The sequence below is a fragment of the Hippoglossus hippoglossus genome, chromosome 3, assembly GCF_009819705.1.
Source record: "Hippoglossus hippoglossus isolate fHipHip1 chromosome 3, fHipHip1.pri, whole genome shotgun sequence".
Classification (NCBI taxonomy): domain Eukaryota; kingdom Metazoa; phylum Chordata; class Actinopteri; order Pleuronectiformes; family Pleuronectidae; genus Hippoglossus; species Hippoglossus hippoglossus.
The window spans coordinates 8,671,234-8,695,612 of record NC_047153.1 but is presented as its reverse complement, the minus strand read 5'-3'; the positions used below and the strand labels follow the sequence as shown (position 1 = coordinate 8,695,612).

The 24,379-nt window shown below is 43.3% G+C and overlaps 1 protein-coding gene across 1 annotated transcript in view; it reads left to right on the top strand.

Moving 5' to 3' along the window:
* The window catches only part of LOC117755781 (protein TANC1-like), a 34,921-nt gene that overhangs the window by 1,377 nt on the left and 9,165 nt on the right, over nt 1-24,379 (top strand). Inside the window, exons 3-15 of the mRNA XM_034575868.1 lie at nt 687-893; nt 3,252-3,344; nt 4,850-4,980; nt 6,684-6,972; nt 7,609-7,890; nt 13,555-13,671; nt 14,231-14,521; nt 15,173-15,300; nt 18,156-18,387; nt 19,224-19,390; nt 21,676-21,984; nt 23,751-23,951; nt 24,175-24,278. Of these exons, the coding sequence (XP_034431759.1) occupies nt 687-893; nt 3,252-3,344; nt 4,850-4,980; nt 6,684-6,972; nt 7,609-7,890; nt 13,555-13,671; nt 14,231-14,521; nt 15,173-15,300; nt 18,156-18,387; nt 19,224-19,390; nt 21,676-21,984; nt 23,751-23,951; nt 24,175-24,278 (2,551 nt within the window). The remainder of the gene's footprint in view (nt 1-686; nt 894-3,251; nt 3,345-4,849; nt 4,981-6,683; nt 6,973-7,608; nt 7,891-13,554; nt 13,672-14,230; nt 14,522-15,172; nt 15,301-18,155; nt 18,388-19,223; nt 19,391-21,675; nt 21,985-23,750; nt 23,952-24,174; nt 24,279-24,379) is intronic.

Genomic DNA, 24,379 nt, shown 5'->3' with positions numbered 1-24,379 from the left:
AATAAACAACTTTATAATAAGATATAAACATAAGAAGTATAAAATAAAGTTCTTTGATAAAATATAAGTAAACACAAGTCGAAGTAACGATGGTGTAAAAAGGGTACGGAAGCAGTAAAGTAACTCTTATAGTTAATAAATAATAAATAATAATAATAATAATATGTTTCACAGTTGAGTGCTATGACGAATATGATTGTTACTACAGTGTTTTAAGGTGACATGATAGATATGATTAATAATTACATATTGTACATGATACATATTAAGGTAGTGCAAGTGAATAAAATCTGCTGATATATGAATATAATATATGATCTGATAAACAAGTAGGTCTCTGTAATCACCTTGCTTTGAAGACACAGGATCAGGTTTAATGTCTGCACATAGATTAAAATATTAAATTAAAGTATTACAAGTGCAGCTTCATTATTGAATCTGATCCCTTTCCCTTAAAATAGATCCTCTGTCATTGCCAACTTTCCATCACTTCATTCTGCAACATGCCTCCAAGACAAGATATGTCTGCTCTGCCGCAGCCTTATGTGAGACATATGTTAAAGCTGCTGTTCAGCCACAGTTCTTCTTAACCATGTCGAGGCTTTTCTAAATAATGCTTCCTCAACCATAACACCTGCTCGTCTCTACCTTTTCTCTACACGCCCCCCTTTTGTTTTCCCACGTAGGTGTTGAGGTGCATACTCACAGCACCCTGCAGAGGGGCAGCGGCGCCGGACGGGCCAGACGCCACCAGGAGCACGACGGCAGCTACGCCGACAGCTCGGTAAAACTAATGAGACTGACCAGGGGTGCGTCCATCTCTTTGCCGTCCTCACCTCTTCTCCCTCGCCAGGCCGACATGGCCCCCTCTCACTCCTGCATTAGGCTCCAAGGTGGGTTGATCTGAAATGCAGATAGCGATGCAAACAAAGCCTGGTTCCGGTATGAACAAGTGAGAATGATGAGAAGCAGTGCACCGTGGGGAGTAGCTGCAAAAAATAGCAGAATGCTTTCATGGGTTTGCCTTGATTAACAGGGAGCTTCTGAGCGTTCAGCTGTTTCATACATGTGACAGAAAACACAAGAGCTCCCGGACCGTGCACCCTCAGGGCCCGAGAACATGTGACAGACTGTCAGAGTAAATGATTGAACAAGATAACTTAAGGCAAGGAACCCCAATTAGCTAGGTCGGATTTGAGATGTTCTATTAGGAAGAAAAAAATCTATTAAGTTGTGATAAAAAAAACCATCTGTGCAAAATAAACCTAATGCGGCTGGTTCTTAAAACAACTTTCTGTCATATGCTTCACATGTGCTGTAGTACACGTTTGCCCCCGATGCTCTCATTTCACAATGAAAGCTGTGAATTGGAATTCAAACAGTATGTAATGTTCGCCGAGCATTTCTCATTTGATTCCTGCGCCAAACATTTGTCACATGGCGTTTCCATTTCTACGCTGATCTAAGAATAATCGTAATAACAAAAGGCCCAACTGTACTATTACTTTAAATCATATTCAATCAATCTGCACTAAATCACATACATCTATAGAAATCAGTCTAATTATTCCCTGGGAAATCTATGTAAATATCATCATCAACAACAACAACAACAACAACAAAAAACTCTTGCAATGTTAAATAAAGGGAAAAATAAATCCTGGATCAGCCCCCTGATCTGGATCCACATCAAAATGTGATGTGTTCTTTCTCGGTCGTGCCGGTCATGCACCAACCCTTCACAAGTTCATGGAAATCAGTTGAGTAGTTTTTGCATAATCCTGCTTGCATCAAATAAACCAACCAAGAAATAAAGGGACAGTGTTGAAAGCGTAACCTCTTTGGCAGATGTATTAAAAAAAAAAGGTTTAAAGATTTCCTTTCGCTAATTGAAAAATCCTCAATCTATGAATATATAAATGTTTTGTTTTGTTTGGCAAATGTTAGGGTTCCTACATCACAGCGAAGTCTCAGTGTCTGTGAACTGGAGGTCCCAGGTTTCCATGCCCCACTTGTGTCGGTTGCACACTGGACCATGACTTGTCTCCAGCTGTGATGTCATAAGAATGACACTTGTACGAAAACCTTCCTCCTTCAGCAGATGAATGTGAAAGCAGCTTTCTGTGTTTCAGACTCCGCACATGCATAATTAAAAAATCCAACTAAAGCAGCAATAAGTAAAACACATGATTGGAGAGAATTAATAACCCCAAATCCTTTTAGACCATCATTTAGATTTTCCTACGATGCTACATTAATATTTGATCCTTTCATTAAACTAAGCCCAAAATATCCCTGTGCACTTTACTATTACGTTATCAAAACAGTCAAAATCGCAAAAGATCTTATCACATTTTGAATTGAATTATAAACTTTTATTGTTGTTGAATGAAGAGAAAACAAACTCCATGTTTACCTGTGGCGCCTCCCCCTAAACGCAGCACTAGGTGGCAGTGTCCTGTAGCAAGTACAGCCATTCAGAAAAAAAGGTGCTATTCCATTTCACTGAATGCAGCACTGCCTTGTGATCTTTTTTCTTCCTCCCTTGTACACTGAGCGAACATGATGAGGAAAATTACAGCGAGTAAAAATATGCGGTGTCATGTGTTTTGGTTTCTTTGATGCTCGTTGCAAATCAAACATCAAACTGCAGGACGGAGACTGATACAGAGTTTCTATCCACAGCTTCACACACACAGAATAACCTTGAGTATAAAGCAAACATCTCATCCTCAGCGATCTTCAGTCCTAAAGAGTCTGTGCTTCCAAGAACCCTCGGATGCATAAATTGAGACACACCCACACACATCAATGGAAGAGCACCGCTGTCACTGTCATCACACACACACACACACACACACACACACACACACACACACACACACACACACACACACACACACACACACACACACACACACACACACACACACACACACACACACACACACACACACACACGTGAGCAGTGTCAATATATTATAGATAAACGCCCACGGTACAGGGAATTTACTGTTTCCATGCGTGGCTCTCGCTCTCTGTACATACTGCTTTATACTCTTGGGACACAATTCAAATTCTGCACCACAGATCTCATCTGGGGAGGCTTAATCTCTCCCTCTCTCTCTCTCTCTCTCATATCCCTCCCTATCTCCACCCTGAATCCCTCCCTCCCTCAATCCCTCCCTCCCTCCCTCCCACCCTGCCTGCTCTCCCTCCCTCTCCACGCTCCCTCTTCGCCGTGGCCAAAGGACGGGTAAAGAAGCTTGAGTATGTGGAGGGCTCTTCCAGTGCGAGGGAACCTCTTGTCTTTGCCTCGTGCCGTGGCAAGACAGACCACAGAGGTGAGGACAGGAGCATGTGGGCGTGTGTTTAGCAGCATGTCTTGTTTTTTTCCAGGTATCGATCAGGGAGGATGAGTGAGGATGAATGAGGCAGAGGTGAGACGAGAATGAACGATGAGACACAGCAGAAAGTGAATGTTTCGTATGTGTTTTAATTGCACCTAAAAGGCTTTGCTTTAAGTTTGTCCTCTCCGATGTGTAATGATGTGTGATGACAGTGTTGTGCATGTAATCCGTGCTGTATCATTGAGAGTGCATTTGTTTTATCTCCGAGTCTTTGCCCCGACTTCTCTGCACGTTCATCGCCCAGTTAAGGATAAAGTAATAATAACGTAACATCCACAACTCCGGCAGCTTTCCTTCGTGTCGTTGACCAGAAGGCTTCCCTGAGGCTAAGCAGATTTTATGAAGCATCTACCATCGCGGTTGCCAGGCACCTCTCAGCTTCCCGTTTCCAATGGCAACTGCTAGGTGGTTTGATGAATAGTGCTGGACATTCAGTGTGTCCTCATGTTACTCCAGATTGGGTCTCGGTGCTCTGCTGACTAAATGCAAAGTTTTCTCCCCTCCCTCCTCTCTGAGAGACACGTCCATCCTCCCTGCCCAAGTCTTCAGCGGCGGATGAAGCTGTGAAGTGTTGACAAAGGCTATAACTGGGGCACCTTGTGGAAACAAAAGTGACCATGCATGTCTCTCGTGACTGATCCTCTCAAGGCTGAGCTTGTGTTTGTCAAACAATTGGGTTTAACACAGAGAGCGGTGCAGTGCGGTGCCTTTTGAAAGGCAATGGGCGAACAAGGACGAAGGAACGAGAAAGAATCAGCAACAGTGAAATGAATGTGATGTCTGAACGCAAAGATTCTTGTGAGGGGGAGTGAGCTGTTCCTGTAATCCGTGATGTCCTGTCATCCTGTTTATATGCCTACTCAGTATGCATGTTACCCAGCTGAGGACAGTACATAGATGAGGTGTGAGGACGCAGGGGACGTCTCGCTCAGGCTGGGTGAAGTGCAGCGATGTGAGAAGCCTCACCTCGCTCTGCAGAGGTGGGTGTGGATCCTTGGAGGAGCTTGGGTTGGAGGTCGCAGCCTCAGAACAGAAGGCAGCACATGGCCCGTGTCAGGCCGATCTCCCCGGGAGCCGAGGCCGGGGCAGGACACTCCTTCTCCCTGCTCCAAAGTCGACACCGGGCTCATTGAAATTCACGAGCCGTCCCCTTCACTGAGAGCACCTGGCAGGCGTGTGCACAGGCAAACTCCCAACCTCACACAACCCCTCGCTGCTGCCGCCCCCAAACAGGGACTGGAAAGCCACTGTCTGTGCATTGATAATCGGGGCAGCTGGGGCGGCGCTGACCTGTGGATTGCATGCATTTCTCACAGTTCACTAGTGGTGCTCAGCGAGCGGAAACCAGAGCATGAGTTAGATGGAGGTTTCATGGGGCCCCTTGTGCTTCTATTAGCCCGTTAATCTGAGTGTCCTGAATGTGTGTGTGTGTGTCCCAGACCTCCACGTGGAGCCCCAGCTGGGCTCCTCCCTTTCTACCCAGGAACTGATGACCAGACTATGCTTCTTATTGGGAGAAGCGACGCCTGGCACTGCTAGCTCTCCTATGGAGGACAGGAGGGAAAAGAAGGTAAGGCGGCATATTGATTCGCTGGCCCTTTGCTGTCAAGTCAAATACAAAGTCAATGAATGATTTATGAAATGACCTCTCTTTTTTTTAGCCACCATTGCCACTTAATGTGCCCTTTAAACATTTAAATATCTCTCCGTAAAGGTTCTTTGCAACGCCACGTTAAATACTGTGTGATCTGACCACTCAAACCCCCCCTAGAGGAATGGATCGATATATATTTTATAAGGTTATTAATTATGTTGCTGCAGCTTCCTCGGGGCTCCATTTCTCCACTCAGGGCCCTGTTAGTTGAACCCCTCTGCAGATGAGAGTTATTGCAATGTGCTGGTGTCTGTCCATCTCTGAGCGTTTCCGTTGCTCAGCCTTGGCCCATTTTCTCAGCCTCATTCCACCACCTGAGCTCCAGATTCAGTCGGTTTCACGGAGCTAGCGAGGTTCATATGAGGAATGTGGGTTGTCCTGGCTAAGATAGATGAGGCTCTGGTATAAAGGGAATAACAGTGAGCGGCCTTGTCTCCCTACAGGTCTCTGTGTTGCAGAAACGTTGCATCAGTAATGAAGAGACCTGAATTGTACGTGACCAAACTACACGGAAAGAATAACTTAAATAAAAATTATTCTTTATTTTTTCTGCTCACATTTCCATTTATTAGGAATTTCTGTTCTCTGAGGGATTTCAGTATCGTAATAAACATTAACTTAGACATTAGTAAATACAAATATCTGTTGTAATTTATCATATTTTATCCTCTGAGAAGAAAATAATGGGAAAAAACACAAAAACAGCCCCAAAAATTAGTAAATAAAGATCTCTCTGACTGTGTAATATTAAAATCTTGTAATATACTATAAGCTTAATGATGTATTACAGGGATACTTTAGGTTGCAATATGTTGTATATGCAATAGGTTCTTTACTCTTTGTCAATAGATATGATACCATGGAGATTCATTAGAACAGTTCAGAAAATAATCTGTTTTATCTTAGTTTTTTTGCTTTACTGTCAAATTTTAACACGCAGTTGCTCCAAGTTACGATCCAAAACACAATCTGTGCCAACTCCAAAAAAGGAAATGCATCCCGTCCCCAGAGACTAGCTCAAACTGTGATGGTGCTTTTCATCCACCGTCAGATTTACAATTTCCTGGAACTTGCACATAATTTGGAATCAGATGTGAAATTCTAACTAAGCATCCTCGATGGAGCTGGACTTTCTATACTTCAAATACATCCTGGCTCGCGTGGAGAAAATCTTTCACATTTCGTTTAGGTCTTTGTGAAAATCTGTCCCAGTGCGGGGAACAAACAGCAGAATGTTTGCACGGTGATTTTTACCCTAAATTGTAAATGTCTGCAGCGAGTGATTTCGTTCTCAGCACAACCAGCCGTCATTATGCAAAACTGGGAAAATGACAGCCAGGATGAAAATAACTGGAATTATCATTTCATTTGCCATCTGCGTGCATAGTCACAATCAGGGAAAATAGTGTGCATGAGGCAAACACTGTCATTCACAGTGGGGTGTTGTTCAAAAGAAGGGCAACTGACACTGTCAATTTACTACTTCTTTTTAAAAAAAAGACTATAACTTATTGTAGGTGTGTTTCTCTTATTTCTCTCCTCTTTTTTGTGTGTTTTTTTTGTCTCCATACACATTTTGAGTTTAGTTATTTATCTATATCCTATGTCTCTCCCTCCAGTGTGACACCTCTGCCCAGGGGGGGAGTCCCAGCTCCACTCTGACCTGCAGCACCACCTCCCCCTGTTCAGAGAGCCCCTCCTCCACCTTGAGCACCAGTGCTGGAGGCCCACATCTGCCCCAGCCTTTACCCCTACCCTCACCCCAGTGCAGCTCCAGCACCAGCCCCAGTGGAACCCTCTCCAGCCCTGTCCCCGGTCCTGCTCCAGGACCCCTCACCGGGAGCAGCCCTGGGCCTCCCTCTCAGAGCCCCACCTCCACCCTGGAGAGCAAGGACAGTGGAATCATAGGTGAGAGCTGCTGCTGCTGCTGTGAAACTCCTGGTCAAATGATATCTATTCATATTGAAATGGGTCAGATTGCTTATTACACTAGGCGGAGCGTGTCTAATAGGAAAACTTGACCATGCATAAAAATATAGCTAAAAAAAACAAACATCAACAGCTCGTATTAACTCGACGTGGAAGCACTTATCAGAAATCCCAGATATGACTGATGAGGGGCCACACCTTCCTGCATGCTGATGAGAACGCAGATGCAGCATCACTTAGTTTGAAGTCCTTGTCTCCTACAACCCCACAGCTAGTTTCTCTGTGTTGCCTGTGCCACTTCAGCCTCAAGCCTTCAGCTCCCTCCTGTCAAAACTGGGACACTGCTGTCTTTGTTGCTTATGGCTCTGATTCTCCTAAAATAGGACACTTTTTTCTCCATAAATAGAGCTTGTATTTATAGTTAAATACAAAAGGGGCAAAGGGCGCGTCAAGTACAACTACAACAAAAACTCGTTGAATGATGGGTTTTGAGCGAACAGCGGGATAAAACACTGTATTTCATTGTTTATCCAGTACATGTGATTTGCTGCAGCCGAATAATTTTCTCTTTTTGGCTGCTTGACTAAGTCGTATTTTTTTCTTTGTGCGGCTCAGCAACCACCACAAGTTCCTCTGAGAATGAGGAGCGCAGCGCCTCCAGTGAGGTCCTGACGAAGGACGAGGGCCCGGTGGGCGGTGCTGGTGTAATGGGCCATGTAAGCGAGGACCGCCACGTTGGGCCCACGAAGGACAATCTGACCGCCCACCCAGATGAGGCCTTACCTAGGACTGACATCATGGAGCCCAGGACGCCACCGGCTCCAAAAAGGCCCCTCCCACAGCACCACGTGCACAGCACTTCCTCCCTCGTGATGCCTCGGCCAAATTCTGTGGCAGGTGCGTTGAGGTTTTCTCTCGGTGCCTTCACCTGTTACTATGTGAGCGAGGTAATGGTTTGACAAGTCCGCCCACCAGCGCCACCAAAGCTCACCAATTAACACGTTGTATTTTCCAAAGTAAACCGGCGGAGACACCAGGAAGCCGCTGCTCCCGGCCAAGAAACAGTCCCACACACAAACCCCCCTGTGAAACCACGACGTGATCGTTTCTACACTTCCACACTTTTGCGTGGATAAAATACAAACGAGACACATTGTGTTAATTAGTGAGCTCTTGAGTGAGTCGCTTAAGCTTCCATTACGCTGAAGATGAAGTAGGTTAATGAGCGTGTGAATGAGACAGCTGTGACCCGCTTGATTAATTAACACACCGATAAATATTGACTGAATGACAAACTGATTGTTGACTTGGCATTTCCCAGCTATTCACCCTGCACAGAGAGAGAATGCTAACTTTAGCTTCACCGCGCCACGTGCCGGTGCTGAGGCTGGATGCACACAGTGAGCCGCACCAGTTAAATGTCCTCCGAGGCCTCGAGTTGTCATAAAAATACCCCCTCACCGCCGCCGCCGCCACTCCTCCCTCTCCAGTCACGATCTTTGCTGGTGCACAAGGCTCTTTTTCTTCCCTTAGATGTCAGTTCATTTGTGGTGGGAGCAAAAGAAGAGATTCCCCAAGGAGCGGATTCACAGTAACGCCTGCCAGTTTCCCCTGTCAGCTGGTGCTTTCATTTAGGCGCTCTTGATGAAATTCAGAATAAAGATGAAGCGACTCTCGCTGCGGCCGCGAGAGTTTCGCTCCACACTCATGAAAGAGTAACGGTGGTGCGTGTGCATTATGGCACGCGTTAAGACGACAAGAGACAAAAATTTAACTTTCATTATTCCCAGATGGAAAGATTTTAAAGCAGCAATATTGTCAGGCCACAACAAAGAAGAACACACTGTGGTTAAGAATATAATGAATAGAGGTTTCAGAAGCATCTGCTCCGGTAGTTAAAATTTGCTGTCTCAGAAAATGAATGATGTAATGAAAATACAGCCGCAGAGATACAGCAACAGAACGTCAAGACAAAAATAAATGAACGTAGAAGATGTTAATTACAGTCAGAGCATATTCCTTATATGTTGACATATGTAAAACTGCAGATGTTCAGGTTTAATTTAGCAGTTAATGAATTCATGATTTAAACAGTAGAGTAGATGGCGGCTGCATCACAGCTCATGTTCTCAAAGCTCCCTGAGATTATGCTGAGTTCTGCAAGTGCAGGTGTAAAAAAGGTAATCGAGGACAGTTTGTAGAATTAGTCATTAGTACAAGTCACCTGCCTCATCAGCCGCCGAGTGGCCTGAGACTGGAGCCAATATGGCAAGAAGCTAAATGTACAGTATGGTGGCAGTCAGTAGGAAGAGCACCTAAAGAAGCCTGTTGGTTTTCTGGGAACAAATCAGGGGCTTAATATGTTTGATGCTTTCAACATAAAGATGGAGCCTTTCACCAGGGTGATAGATGCTGCACGATAAGAGCCTGTTGTAGGACTCTAAGCAGAAGGTCAGTGGTTCCATCCCTGGCACTTCAGTCTTCACTGCAAAGTGACCTTGGGCAAGATAATGAACCCAAAATAGCCTGTGATTGCTTAGTGCTGGCGTATGAATGGTGATAGAAAAAACTACAGAAGTGCTGTGTGAATGGATCAATGCGACGTGTGCACTAAAGCACTCTTATTGGTCAATTTTATGGGAAAACACTTCTTAAAATAGTCCATTTACCATTATTAAAGCACCAGGGAATCCCATTTTCAACAATCGGACAATGTAAGAAGGCAAAGGAGGTCAATGGGCAGTCAATCATGGCGCCGTTTAAACACACGTTTGACCAACTGCGAGTCAGTCTCATCCGTCAATCAACCCGTTTTATAACTGATTAACACCAAACTTACCAGGTAAATAAATACTCAAACATCAGTGTGACAAGAAAACTGCCTCAAATGACAGAAACCATCTTTGAGAAAAAAATAATTTATCATCTAGCCCACTTTGACATTTATGTTTGATCCCGGTGTGTTAAAGTAATACATTTTGGGAAATATGCTTATTGGCTTTTTAGGGTTAGATGAGACCATTATAGTCAATTGTGTCTGTGCAGGTCAATGGCTTATGTACAATCGGTTTCACTGTATATATTCTTACGCTGTATTTATTCTGGTTACATTGTATAAATTGGTTCTTGTCCATCCATATGTATTTTTTAAATATTTTTTATATTTCCTTGCATTTATAAGTATTGCATGTTTACTTAATATTACATATCTCATGTATATTTTAGTACGTCCCTTTTTTCTGCTGTAATATGGCAGATTTCCCCGTTTTGGGACTAACAAAGGACGTTTATCTTATCTTATCTTATCTTATCTTACCACTCTTACATTTGTCCATTAAGTTTAAGCAAAAAGCTAGCTTAGCATAGCTAACTGGAAACAGGGTGGAACAAATAGCCTGCGTCTGGAACATCAGCTTAGTCCAGCATCTCTAACGCTCTCTCAGATATAACAGTGGTATCGATCTTCTCATCTAACTCTGCCAAAAAATAAATAAGGGTGTTTTCTGAATGTCGAACTGTGCTTTAAGGTTGAAAAGGTGCGAGATGAGTTTCTGAGGCTGATGCCATATAAAGGATGCGGGAGGCTTGGTCCGGGGCTGCGGAGTTGACCTTTAACGTGACAGATGATCAACAGGGGTTGTAGGATAATCAACCACACAGTCATCAGCAGGGAACAGAAAGATTGGCAGCGGGTAGGTGGTGGCGGACAGGGTCCCATCAGGCTGGACTCGGATGAGCTGTCCCTGTGTCAAGCCGAAAACTGAAAACATGTTTAACTCCACTGTGTCTCTGGTCCAGTGAGCCATTTGGCCTGGCTGCTTTCTCATCCCACTCCACACCTCCTTCACACTGTTTAGCTGCAGACTGTTCTCCATCCTCTCACTGCGAAGGTTCTTTCAATCCTCAGTCCTCCACTCCAGCTCTGGCTCGACAACTACTGCAATATCCTCCGTGTCCCCAGTCCTAAAAGCCCTCCTCTGGATGTTGAAAGGTACTTTGTGTTTTTCGGTGTTCCGGGGTTTATTATTTGCTGGTACCTGATTTTTTTTGTCCTTTAACATCACCATGTTCACACTGTAATTGATGTGTCTTGCCTCAGGGAGCCCCTCATTGTCCTCCTGGTTCTCCACAGAGCAGGTTTCATTCACACATGCACAGATGCTGGATAAATCAGAATATGATCTGATCTGCCGAAGTGTTGAAAACCTGTGAGTGCCGTATTATTTTCAATTAGCTCATCTCCCTGTTCTAGAAAAAATGAAGTAAGAAGTTCAGGTCCGGTAAATGAAAGTCAGTGGCACACGTATGATTTGGTGATTTGTCCTGACGGAGGGTATTTAAAGATGCTGCTGGCCAGCATCTCCAGGCTGTGACCATAATTGCTGCCTCAAAGCCTTAAGCCCACAGCAGGTCAGAGATTGTGCAGCGGCTCCCTCAGATGCTCCGAGATTACCAGCGGCTGCATCTAACATGTACGTGTACATGATTATAGCAATGTGAGGTCATGGTCTGTCCAGGGGCTGCACTTTCTTGTCTGCTCTCTGTTGGGCCGCTCCATCTACGGTATTTTATAAATGAGTGCAATGTGACTCAGGCCTTTTTTTCATCCCACTCTGGAGGGATTAGAGGCAGCAGTAATGCCAGATTTTCAGATTTAACTCAGGATTGTTTTTTTTTATATGAAAGCAATGAATGAATGAAATGGGCCTGTCTGTGACATGTCATTGTAAACAAACTCTTAAAAATAACAATCGCTCTCCTGTCAGACTATTGTTTTCATGCAGTTTGAGGTTTTTTTGGCTATAATACTTGTATATTTTGATAAAAAATACTTGTTACTGTTTCATCACTTGAATGCAGATGTATTACAATGCAGTGATATTCATAAAAGCAAACCTATATATACAGAAAACCAATTTCATTACCAACCCAAGAAGTCCCAACAAGCACAGACACACAGCAACTGTAAAGCTGTTTTTCTCTTTCATGCCTGGATCTGGATCTATAAACGGCTTAGATTAGTTTTCTCTTCTTTAACAGGGAGAAAGAAAACAATAGGAACAGGTGGAGATGACAAAACAAAGGTTGTTCACCTTTTTTCTCGCCAGCCGGTCCAAAGACAGATGAGCACTTGACCAGGAACGACATCTAACTCTCAGAGCCTCCAATCCATCGGAGGAGGTGTGTGCCTGTGAATTCAAATGTATTCAGTACGGGAAAAAATCTAACTCCAGGGAATTCTGACATTAGTTTCTGATGTTAGTTTCTGGGCTTTGAATCATAGTTAACTTTTTAATTTTAGAATTTGTCCATCTCTGCTGGGTCTCTCAGGTAAATCCTGGCAATGATTAAATTAGATAAAGGCAAAAACTGCCAAAACAACAACAACAAATCCAACAAAAAGGATACAAGTAAGATGTAATGAACTGCAGTTAGAGAATCCTGGAACAAATTCAGCCTGAATTAAAGTTCCTTCACTTCTTATGTGGTGCATTGTCTATGGACATCTTTATGAACTGTAATATATAGAAATATGTTGGAGATATTCTGTCTTCAATGGGCGAGTCCTGCGAGACGTTGTTGAACTGTCCAGGGTGCACTCCGCTTCTCACTCAATGTCAAGTGGGCCTTCAAAGGATAAGCAGTATCGATGATGGATGGATGGATATTTTGTCTTCAACGTATTTTGTCCAATTATCAATTCACAATCTGTTAAATCTACATAATCATTAATGCAATAAATAACCAAACCCCCAGAGACTACAGGCTCGAAAATAAATGAAGACCTCTCTGACACGGTGTAAACAACATTACAAATGTGTAATGTTTTATTAATACAAAGATTAAATAGTCTTTATTACAGGGCTGTTCCACTGGGTGAGGTTTCAGTGCACAGAGCTTTTCATTTTTTTGTGTTACACTGTATAATGATGTGCTGTAATAGCAGGAATAGATAACTGATTGCATAAAGCCTATTTCTTAAATGCAGCCTGAACTTGAGTCTGCTAAATGTCTTGAAGACTGCAGAAAGTAAGCCTGGCTGACATGTAAACTCTGTAATGTGAGTGGGTGGGCAGATCGGCCGATGTGGGAGTAAACAACTCTTTTGACTCTTTTTTTGTTTCGGGTTCTTCTGTGCAACATGTTCTTTATTGTATTTATCGCGTCAGCCTTTGTGAGCCTCACTTGTTTGTTGTGCAGAGCGTGTGCAGCCATGTCATTGACAGCGGACACAGTTTTGGGTTGCAGCCCTGCGACGTGTTCCCACTGATAATCACAAATTTGGTGTCCTGAAGTGCAAAACATTCTGTCATTTCATACTCGAGATTTACAAGACGACCAGATGAGTTGCTTTCTTTTCATCTTTCTTCTCCGCTCAAGGTCATTGAGCATTTTATCATTGAGAGCAACAGCTGTTTATGTCTCCCGTCGCCATGGTTACAATCATTGACTCGCGCAACGAATTTGGCACTTGTGTGGAATGCATGTGTATCTTTGCACATTTGCTGCATCTCTCGCTCACACTCTTAATCCATTCCCCAATCCGTCCTCTGTTTGCAGCGACCAGCTCCACTCGACTGGAGGATTTGGGTTTTCTGGACCACCAAAGGGCCGCGGGACACAGGAGCTCCGTTCGCAAACACTGCACAGCTGGACGCACAAGTGATGACTCCAAAGGTATTTCTGTGGCTTAAAGGGATAGGTCACCCAAAAATAAAAAAAATTCACTCATTATCTACTAACCACTATGTCGATGGAGGGGTGGGTGAAGTGTTTGAGTCCACAAAACCCGTTTTCAGAGTTCCAGGGGTAAACAGTGTCGAAGCCAAACCCAATACAATTGAAGTAAATGGCGACCGATTCTTCAAATGTATAAAAACAACACAAAACAACATTAATTGCCTCCATACTGCTCCTGTGGGGTCAGTCCTTAAGCCCTGACATTCAAATTCGACTGGAAACGCTGGTAAATGACCTCGTTTCCAGTCGAATTTAAATGTCAGGGCTAACAAAAGTGAGTTGTGGACTCAAACACTTCACTCGCCCCTCCACCTGCATAGTGGTGAGTAGATAATGAGTAGATTTACATATTTGGGTGAACTATCCCTTTAACCTTGAGGTGAATTCAGTGTGTAAATACACAGAAACATCTACAGACACACTTCCCGGACAACTTAAATAAATTATACTTATCCATTCTAATGTTGCTTTAACTGTTTCCTCTCCATCCATCCAGGGAGGCTGGTGGCGTTCAGACAAGCCGACATCATGCTCAAGCCGCTGCTGTTCGAAGTCCCCGGCGTCACCCCGGAAACGCCGTTCGTCGGCCGGGATTGGCTGTTCACGCGTCTGGAGGAGGTCCTGAGGAAGACGAGCAACTGCGAGGGGCGCGGCGCTGTCATCGTGGGCAACGCAGGATCCGGCAAGACGGCCATCATCTGGAGGCTGGTGACGCTCAGCTGTCACGGCATGCGGGCGCCACAGGGAGGTCCCAGCATCCCTCACAGCCCAAGCTCCTCCCCTAAATGTAAGACCTTTATTTACAACAGTGTAACATGGTTATACATTCTCCAGTAGGTTCCATCAGCGTCAGATTCTTGTACGATATTGGAGTAAATTTCCACTTTTTGTGAAGGAGTGAGTAACTGGGTCACGCTCTCTTATTCTAAGTTCTCCCCTGAGGTTTCTCTGCTGATTGCAGTTGTGTAAGGGGACTGAGTTTGCGACAAATGCGAAAAATGCGACACTAATAATAATATAATAGATATATCACCCTTCAGCCTTTTGCTATATTTAACAGGCATACTCTGATATTACACACAAACATTAAATGATATACTGTGAAAAAGAATCAGTGTGATTATTTTCCATAATCGTATTATTCTGTACTGTGCATTGTCATTTTGATTTAAATTTAGCAGAGGCTATAGCATGAGATGTGTACAATCCAGAATTATCACTTTACGCCCCGTGAAACAAACACTCTACTGTCCAATGAGGTTTTGCTTAGTGCCGTCGTTTCCAGTCTTGCTTACAGATGTTCTAATTAATTGCAGCAGTTTAATTGTGTTTCTTCGTGGACTCGTCCTGACGCTGCCGTGCTTTACACCCGAGGCCTCTTCTAACGAGTGTAAATGGCAGCTCTGGGTTTGTTTTTGTTGCTCTGTGCTCTGTGCAGGTGGGGATAAGTCGGGTAAAGCAGGCTCCAAACAGCCAGCGGAATCCCAGCCCAACCTGAGTGCTGCTGCAGGAGCGAGCGATAGTGCAGCACAGAGGAAGGAGACTGTCAGAAGCCTCGCTGCCAAGGTACCTCAAGACACACACACGCACACACACACACACACAATCACAATCATTTGTATTCCTCTACTTGTGAGGACTCTTAATTACAAAACACCCCCTGCTGCGCCTCATCTAGTTAGATGAGATGAGACGATCAATAACACCTTCATGTCTGTGCGCTAAATAGGAAGCAGACGCCAGGAGACAGTTCACTTATTTTATCTTAGCTTAGCATAATGACTGGAAACAAACACAGCTCAGTCTTCATTACATTATGTCTTGTTCCTTAAATCTGAATATAAAGTGGTGTAACCAGAAGCTCACTCTGACAGAGCATATGCCTCCACCAAGTTTATCTCTCAGAGAAAAAAAGATCCCGGATCCACCTGTTTATTCTGGTCCACAAAATTCAATGGGTTTGTCGATACCCCACCAATCCACCTACTTTCAATAGACTTAGTTCAGTAGTTTTGGGGTAACAGTCAAACAAATAAACAGTCAAATGGCAATGAAAACACTAGAAGGACACTCAGTAGAATATGTACCTCTGCCAAGGCCCCTTATGAAACCACATTTAAATTCACTAGATCTGTGTTTTTATTACACACTCATAAATATCAAGATCCATTAATTATTCTCTAAACAAATCAATGATAATGTTGAAAAATGCTCCATCTTGCAATATTACAGAAAGATGCTCACATTTCATGGAAATTGGTTCAGTAATTATTGCATAATCCTGCTAACTAACAAACAAATGCATACTTCTGCCCATAACCCCCAAAAGAAATATCTTTTACTGACCAGATGTTAGGAAACTATTACTGAGCTTTAGAGGTGCTGGTAGACAGTGTTACCTTCAAAAGATCAGGCTCGCTGTTTCCCCCCCCCTTTTCCAGTCTTTATGCTAAGCTAAGCAAACCAGGTTGCTTCCAGTAGCTTCATATTTACCTCTGCCAATGTTTTCACCCATGTCCATTGGTTTGTTTGTACCAATTTGAGAGTCTGTGAGAAAACACATTTACCACCTCGAACCGTCACTTTAACCTAAATGTAACATTAAACACACACATGGTAAACAAACACATAAACTAACATAGTAAAATGTCCTTCCGTCCATCTATATCACTTATTGAAGTCAATCCCAGCTGACACTGGGTGAGATAGTAGAATATAATCAAATTTAAAACACACACACAAAATGTGATTCTCTGTAGATCTCGTTATTCATCCTGTTGCTGAGCAGACCGACCCACCTTACAACAGACATAAGGAAAACATAATGACATTAGAGGAATATCCAGATTTAGCTTCTCCTCATGGCTGTTTTTATTGTCCTGGATTTCTCTGTTTTCTTCCTTCCCTCACCTTTTAAGAGCAGTAATATAATGCAGCATCATAAACGGCGCTGTGGGGAGCTGCTAAAAGGAGGGATCGGTTTAAATTGATAAACACACCTCAGCGTCTTTGTGTGTGGGGCGGCACGTTTGTGACACGAGATTTGAATGTCAGGTTGTTCTTCTCTCTTTTCGGGCACATGTGGTACATGCTGCTGATTGCATCACACAGATGACATGGAAGCTTCTAAATTTACTAACTTGGCCTCAATAAGAGTTTCCATGGGAACTAGTCAGACTCCTTGTGATGGTGAGGTGGTGTTTGCTCAAAAGCAAAATCACTGATAATGTCATCGTACAGTGTGTGTGGACCACTTACAATCTACAAACCCACGAGTAAATACTATTAAATATGAATGTTTTCCCACAGAAATGCACTCACAAAAGACAGATTACTACTATTAATCCTCCAGACAGTCCCCATTCATCTCAATGGGTTTGAATGTTGTGCCTTTGTTCAGTTTGGCTCCTTTATTGCAAATATAACCCCAACGGTTTTGTGGAATGTTTTATTTCTCAGCCCCGTTTGTTTATCATTCAGCTCGTTGCCTGAATCAACCGAAGTGTTTTAGAGATGCTCTGCAGTAATATGCAGAATGACTGAAGACTAAGTTATGACTCAGCCACCTCTGTTCACGGCACATCTCAGTGTTGTTTTATTCTAACCCTCATTGTTTTTAGATTTGGTGATATTGTTTTTCTCCTCTCCTTTTTTTTTTTTGAAATGTCTTTCTTCTTGAGATATGAGCAGATAAATGGGCTCTGAACAAGACACACACACACAGCATCTGAATTGGTGCCATATATTTGTTCCCCTCAGGTCAGCCAATCTTAAATTGCTTCTTCTCGGAATCACAATCACTCAAAAAGTCAAACAAACACACAATGCTGCAATCAGTGATGGCCCGATATCCGTCAAACAGCCATGAATACGCTGTGAAATCACAGTAATAATTTGCCCGTGGCTCCGCAAAAGTGAGGCCAAAGTGCCTCGATGGCCACCTGGTGGTTGGATGCAGTATAGGTCATAAATCCCACCTCCTCGATGTTAGTGAATGGGGCATGGGCATGGGTATTGAAATAGCCTTAAAACACAGGTTGAAGAGGTGTTAATAGTTTTAGGTTCTATATTCAGACATAAGGTAACGTTTCAGCAGATTTTACTGCATTAGATGTTTTAATTTCATGATTGGATTTTGAAGCCTGTGTAAAACTGAAGTCTCAAAAGTGCCACAAGAACATTTTATATGTTTCTAAGTAGCTTACTCATTTTTTTCATCGACACTTCAGACCAATGTTATCACACACGGGGTTTACAGATCTACTGTACAGACTTTTATTTTCCCACTGCTAAAGTGCTATTTCTTTAATGCATTTCTATCCTGACCATTAACAGTTAGTTTGACTTTGTGTGACGTAAACAGAAACAGAAAGCATAGTTCCTATTTTCTTCAGTTCCTCACCTGCGTCTCTCTCCCCCAGGTGGTCGCCTACCACTTCTGTCAGGCCGACAACACCTACACCTGCCTGGTACCGGAGTTTGTGCACAGCGTTGCCGCCCTGCTGGCCAGAGCGCCACAACTCAGCCCATACAGGGAGCTGCTGGTTCAAGAGCCTCATCTACAAAACACACTCAGCCTGCGATCCTGCGTCCAGGACCCCATCGCTGCCTTCCGGAAGGGCGTCCTGGAGCCTATGGCCAGCCTGCGCAAGGGTAAAGAAGTCTACACACACACACACACACACACTTTAGACGAATGTGATCTCTTTAAATTTAAAGACAGTTTAAAGTTTTAAATAGTATCAGATTTGAGGTGGAACCTGTCTGCTCCCCTCGCCCTGCAATCAGGGAGCTTTCTGCCATCTCCTGTGTGAAATAGCCTGTTAATGACTCAACGATGGGCCCACAGATTATTTTCCCCTCGTTAAGGTCAATGATTTGAAGCAGTGTAGTGTGTGAAACAGATGTTAGGTCATTTACATAGGAAATGATGAGTGGGGTTTTTTTTGCAAAAGGTGAATCACGAGCATCCCTCAGGATTTCAAGGTCACAAAATACTCCGGGGTGGCCACGAATGTTCCGGACACATTCACCAGCTCGATTCCTCATGAGTTAGTCAGTCAGTTAGATTGATGTGTTATTACGGCCGGGCCCTCCACAGCCTGGGTAGAGGAGTGTTTTGTCTGCTCCATCTCTATTAAGCAGGTCAGTAAAAAATGGAGAGCCCTTGTGCCTAAGTGTATGAGTCCTCACAGGCTTCCAGGGAAACACTGACGGCTCAGATAATGTGAACCATGATGGATATGTTCTGTTCCCAGCTAATAAATAACAATGGCCTCTGGCCGCTTTCAGCAGAATATGATCAATATCAGCAGTTGATGCTTTCCTCAACATTTCCTGTGCTAAAAAAGATGCACTGTTTTTTAAGCCATTAACGACCTAGCATAAAACTGTGCTACATTCTTCTTTATTTTATGCTCTTTAATGTGACACACCAGGTATTTTAATAAGCTTCAAGCCCTTTTTTCTCTTTATTTATGTGTATTCAGAGCGGAAGCTGCCTGAGGACGACTACATCATATTGGTCGACAGCCTTAATGAGGCAGAATTCCATAAACCAGACTATGGGGACACCATCGCCACGTTCATCACCAAAATCATCTCCAAGTTTCCACTCTGGCTCAAACTGGTTGTCACAGTCCGGACAGGACTTGTGGTGAGTGGGATTACATGCACATAAAAATTGCTTTTTTAGACTCCTGGGAAATTTTGTAAATGTTTATAAATTAATAATGAGAAGAGTAATAATTTACCTAATTCTCTTTAGTTTCTTTCTGGTGCAGTACCACAGTTGACCACCAGCAGTAAGACTGCCTGGTGGCACCCTATCCATCTTTATCATCATATAAATTAGAGATGTAAAGATCAATGTTTAAAATTATTATTATTATTATCATCATTATTATCAGTAGTAGAAGTAGTATTAGTAGAAGTAGAAGTAGCAGTAGTAGTAGTAGTAGTATTGTGTATAAGATAACATGAGACTATAGCAAACCAAACATTTCATATTAAAACAATAATGAACATACAAAAATGAATCCAATTTAAATGTATTCCAAAGCAATTTATATTCTCATACACCCAAGTGAGGGAGTGCAAATTGCTATGGCAACTGCTTTAATGTTTTGAATATCCAGTGCTCAGCAACGCATTATACTACTAGTAAATTGATTTTTATGCATGAGTCCAAGAATAATAAGAGAGTGGGGACCACCGGTTATCTTTGTGGAACTGTGTGATTACCAATGAATGAATTCATTTGTGCTTTGGAATCTGAATCAATACCTGGTTCAGTGATGTTGGTCCGATTTCAGTTCGGTGAATTACTGGAGTACCGGTGCCCAGAACCAATATTTGGTTAATGGTTGAAGCCCACCTGTCACCCAGTCTTAGCTGGGATAGGTTCCAGACCCCCAGGCCCTGTTTAGGCCTGTTGGGATGTAGGGATTATTAGGAGAAACAAAGCTGCTGTTATCGTAAAAAAAAGATGTAACCTTTAAATCATTTTAATGTGATGTATAAATTATTTAATTCCTCTTGATTGTATTGGGATGCAGAGTCTCTTCTTTCCTCGCCGCGCCACTTTTATTATTGCCCCTCGAGCAGCTACATAAACATTTATGCCAGGTGAACAGTTTAATAAGATTAGAGCCATCTCGTCGACTAGAGGTGAGTAAAGTGAGGCAATACAATTTTGTAAATTGGTTGAACTGACCCTTTGAGTCTCAGCCTCCCTCTCTTCACCTAAATCAGAGATATTCCCAGTACCTGCATCTTCTCTCTAAGCTCCATTCACTGACTGTGTAGTTTTAACGCTGTGGTATAAAGACAATGTGGCTCTCGGCGCCGTTGAGCTCTCCAGTCTGATGTATTTTCTCAATCCGGTCGGTAATCCCACCAACCAGCAGACGCATCTGTCCAGTGCCCAAGCCAAGTCTCCAAATGCTGCATGGATTACTCCCTGAATGGATGGTAATACTACAGAGAGTCTGCTGGGGAGTCTGGAGCTTGACAGGCAGCCAGCCAGCCAGTCAGTTGCATAATTGGATTAGTGTTTGAGAACACACAAAACACATTTGGGGTCATTTTCTTCACGATGCATTTTGAAGTCAGCAAACATTAAATACGTAAAGATGGAAGAGTCCAGCTGTTGTCGCGCTCTTCGTGTCCCAGCCTTTTTTAACAGGAAGTGCTCACTCGTGTGTAACAACCTGGATAACACTCGTGAAAGGTTTTAGTGGAGCCGCAGTCCGCGGCCGCAAGTCAATTACTTGTTAGTCAAACCAAAATGTCATTCTTTGTTAAAGAGGAACTGAGCTGCAGTGACACGGGTTCTTTCTGTGATCCGTCATAGCTGGTTCTCGCCGGTGTCGAGCAGTTGAAGATGGCATGAGAGGAGCTGAAATGTGAATCTGAGAGATGCCTGTGAGCAATGTTGGAGCTTGAGTCACTGTCACACCATTTACTGTACTGTATCCCATGGCTCTGTGTGAGTCAGCGGCAACAGCATCTGAGGAACGGCTCCCGGTTTGGGTGCTTTTAATTTGTCCTTTGCTAATGCACCAAAGACACGCCACCTACAGTTCTGTGAATGCTGGGGTGTGCGTGCCCGTGCGTCAGTTTTATGTCCCCCCCCCCCCCCCCCCCCCCCCGTTCGTTGGTTTGTTTGTCGGCAGGATTGCGCAAAAACAACTGAACGGATTTCTATGAAACTTGATAGAAAGACGAGACAAGGGCCCAAAAAAAACCATTTAATTTTGGTGTGGATCTTAGATTTGAATCCTTTCTTTCACATTGCGAGTTGGGACATTTTTAAACCAATTTAAAAATGACGCATGCATCTAGATAGAAAAACTGCTATCTATGAGTGTGTGTAACTTGGGGGACTGCTGGGTCTTGGTAGAGGCGTTTGCTCTACTGATCTGTTTTCTTCTTCTGCAGGAAATCACCACCCTCCTTCCCTTCTCTGGCATCTCTCTGGACATCCTGCCAGACAGCAGTGACCTGGGAGCTGACCTCAGCGACTACATCCATCACAGGGTCAGCAGCAGCACCCAGGTCGCCTCTAACGTCACCACGCCAACAGGCTCTGCCCCCGATCCGCTGATCCTCAGCAAGTTCAGCAGCCACCTGTCGACACGGAGCCACGGCTCCATCCTGTACCTCCAGCTGACCCTGGACCTGTTCCACAAAGGCCACCTGGCTCTGAAAGGAGGAAACTACCTGGTGGTGCCTGTCTCCCTGTCAGAGGTCAGGACATGTAGCACTGATTGTTTTCATCTGCGTCTGTTTGTTTGTTAGCAGGATAATGCAAAACCTACTCAACTGATTTTCACGAAATTTTGTGGAGGGAAGGAAGAACTTTTCCATTTTTCAAGCAGATCCGGATCAGGGGGTGGATCCAGAAATCGTTTTTCACTTTCTTTAACAAAGACAGAGATAGGATGTTTTATTTACATTTTGTTGATTTCCCAGATCTAGTGAATTCAAATGTGGTTTAAAAAGATTAATCTAATCAATAAATGTTTGAAACGTCCATCATCACTTAACGTTGCAGCTTGTTAGGCTTCATCTGGCGAAAAAGATTTGCGAACCACCATCTGTGGAGTGATGTGTTTTATGAAGTGATCAGTTTCACATAGCGTTAAACCCTCTGGAGCTATAAAGACACATCTTACCTTGAGTGTATTTTTGGACCCGCCCTCGTCGTCCTCCTCTTTTTCTGATCATGTTCACGGTCCAACACCTGTCAATCATCCTGGGTGAGCTCGCTCGCCCGAGAAGGAACCAATCAGTTTCTATAAACTCCCCATAAAGGAGCCACAGGCAGCCACCATTGTTCGGCCATGTTTCTCCTCAACAAAAGAGAAAAAGGTGCATTTAACACGCTGTTCAAATTAATACACGATTTAAAAGAATAAAAGGATCAAAGACTTTTTAATACTAAAGGCCAGAAAATATCCAACAGTGACTAAAGTAAATGGCAGATGTAGCATTAACATTACATGATCATCGGTTTTAAATGGGACAACAGATGAGCAAGTGTTAAACACACAAAGGCTCAGGAATGTGATGATTTATTGATGGGATAATGGAAGGTGTGCTCAAAATGTGGTCACAGTTAAATATGAGAGTTTGTGTAGAAAAGTACTACGTGGATCAGTTTGTAGTACTTATCCTTTAAAGTACTTTTAAAGAAAAATGTACCTTTGTTTTCCTTTTCTTTCACTTTTGTTATTGCTATGACTTAATTACATCATGATTTCCTCTGCATTTGTTTGTCCGTCTGTTAGTTAGCAGCATTACGCAAAAACTACCAGACATGTTATCACGAAACTTGATTTAAGGATGTGGGTCAGGAAAGAACCCTTGAAATTTAAGGGTGGATCCAGGATTTGTTTTCACTTTAACGTAGCAAAATACATTTCTCAGAGAATAATTCATGGATCTTGAGCAATATTATCAGACATGTTTAGGAGAATTATATTTATGTGTTTGAAACTTGACGCACATCCAAATATTCTAGTGACTTTAAATGTGGTTTCATAAGGGAACTGTTGGACCTTGGCAGAGGTTTGCAATCTGCTGAGGGCCATTTTAGTTCTAAGTGAATGTGTTCATCATCAGGATGTTGCAGGTTTTACTCCCAGTTATTGGATCTGCCTGTTTGTTTGGATACAAATATTGAATGGGCTCTTTCTTGGACCATGTCACATCCTTCCTCTCAGTTTCATGGAAATCTGCTCAGTCGTTTTTGCGTAATCCTTCTGACAAACAAACAAACCACAAACAAAGAATCTCAGTGCTGGTCACATCCACAGAAAATGAGTGTAGGTGTGTGCAATCAGCAACAGGCTTTTAAACATGTTATATTAATGTTTATTTTAATGTAAATTTGCACATTTTAGCTTTAAATGAACTATACAAAAACAATAAGTAGTTGGTGGTAGAATATAAAGCCATCACAGTGTGACAGCATCATCACCAACACATGCTAACCTCTGAGTTTCTGTCAGGTGTACCTGCTGATGTGTCATGTGAGCTTTCCGGATAAAGAGCTCTTTGAACGGATTCTCCCGGTGCTAAACGTGGCGCTGGCTTCTCTGCACCCACTGACTGATGAGCAAATGTTCAGGGCACTGAATGCCGGCTGTGTGAGGGGGGAGCTGGAGTGGAAGGACTTCCAGCAGAGATTAGACAGCCTGGCTGGATTCATGGTAAGACTCCTGGTACGTCTGCATGGAAGGGAACAGAATGATTCACCCTGTTGTTTGGTTTGAATGTTGTGTTTGTTTTTGCTGTTAAATAAATAACTGACATGGACGAATTTAGAGTTTTTTAAATCTAAAATACTTACTGTCTCTCTGTGTCCTGGGGTGTGGCACGTCAAGTAATGGAGACTCTACAGTAGAGAAATGTTCTGCCTCTATGTGTGTGCAGGTCCGACGCAGGGATGGCACACGGATGCTGTGTCATCCTTCCTTCAGAGAGTGGCTGGTTTGGAGAGCAGACGGAGAGAGCACGGACTTTCTTTGTGAGCCGAGGTGAGCCCAGAGGTCACACACCTCACACAGCAGAAGATTCTTAACGTGGATATACTCAAAAGTGGAGAACTGCTTAGCTTAAAAAGACATTTGATTTCTGC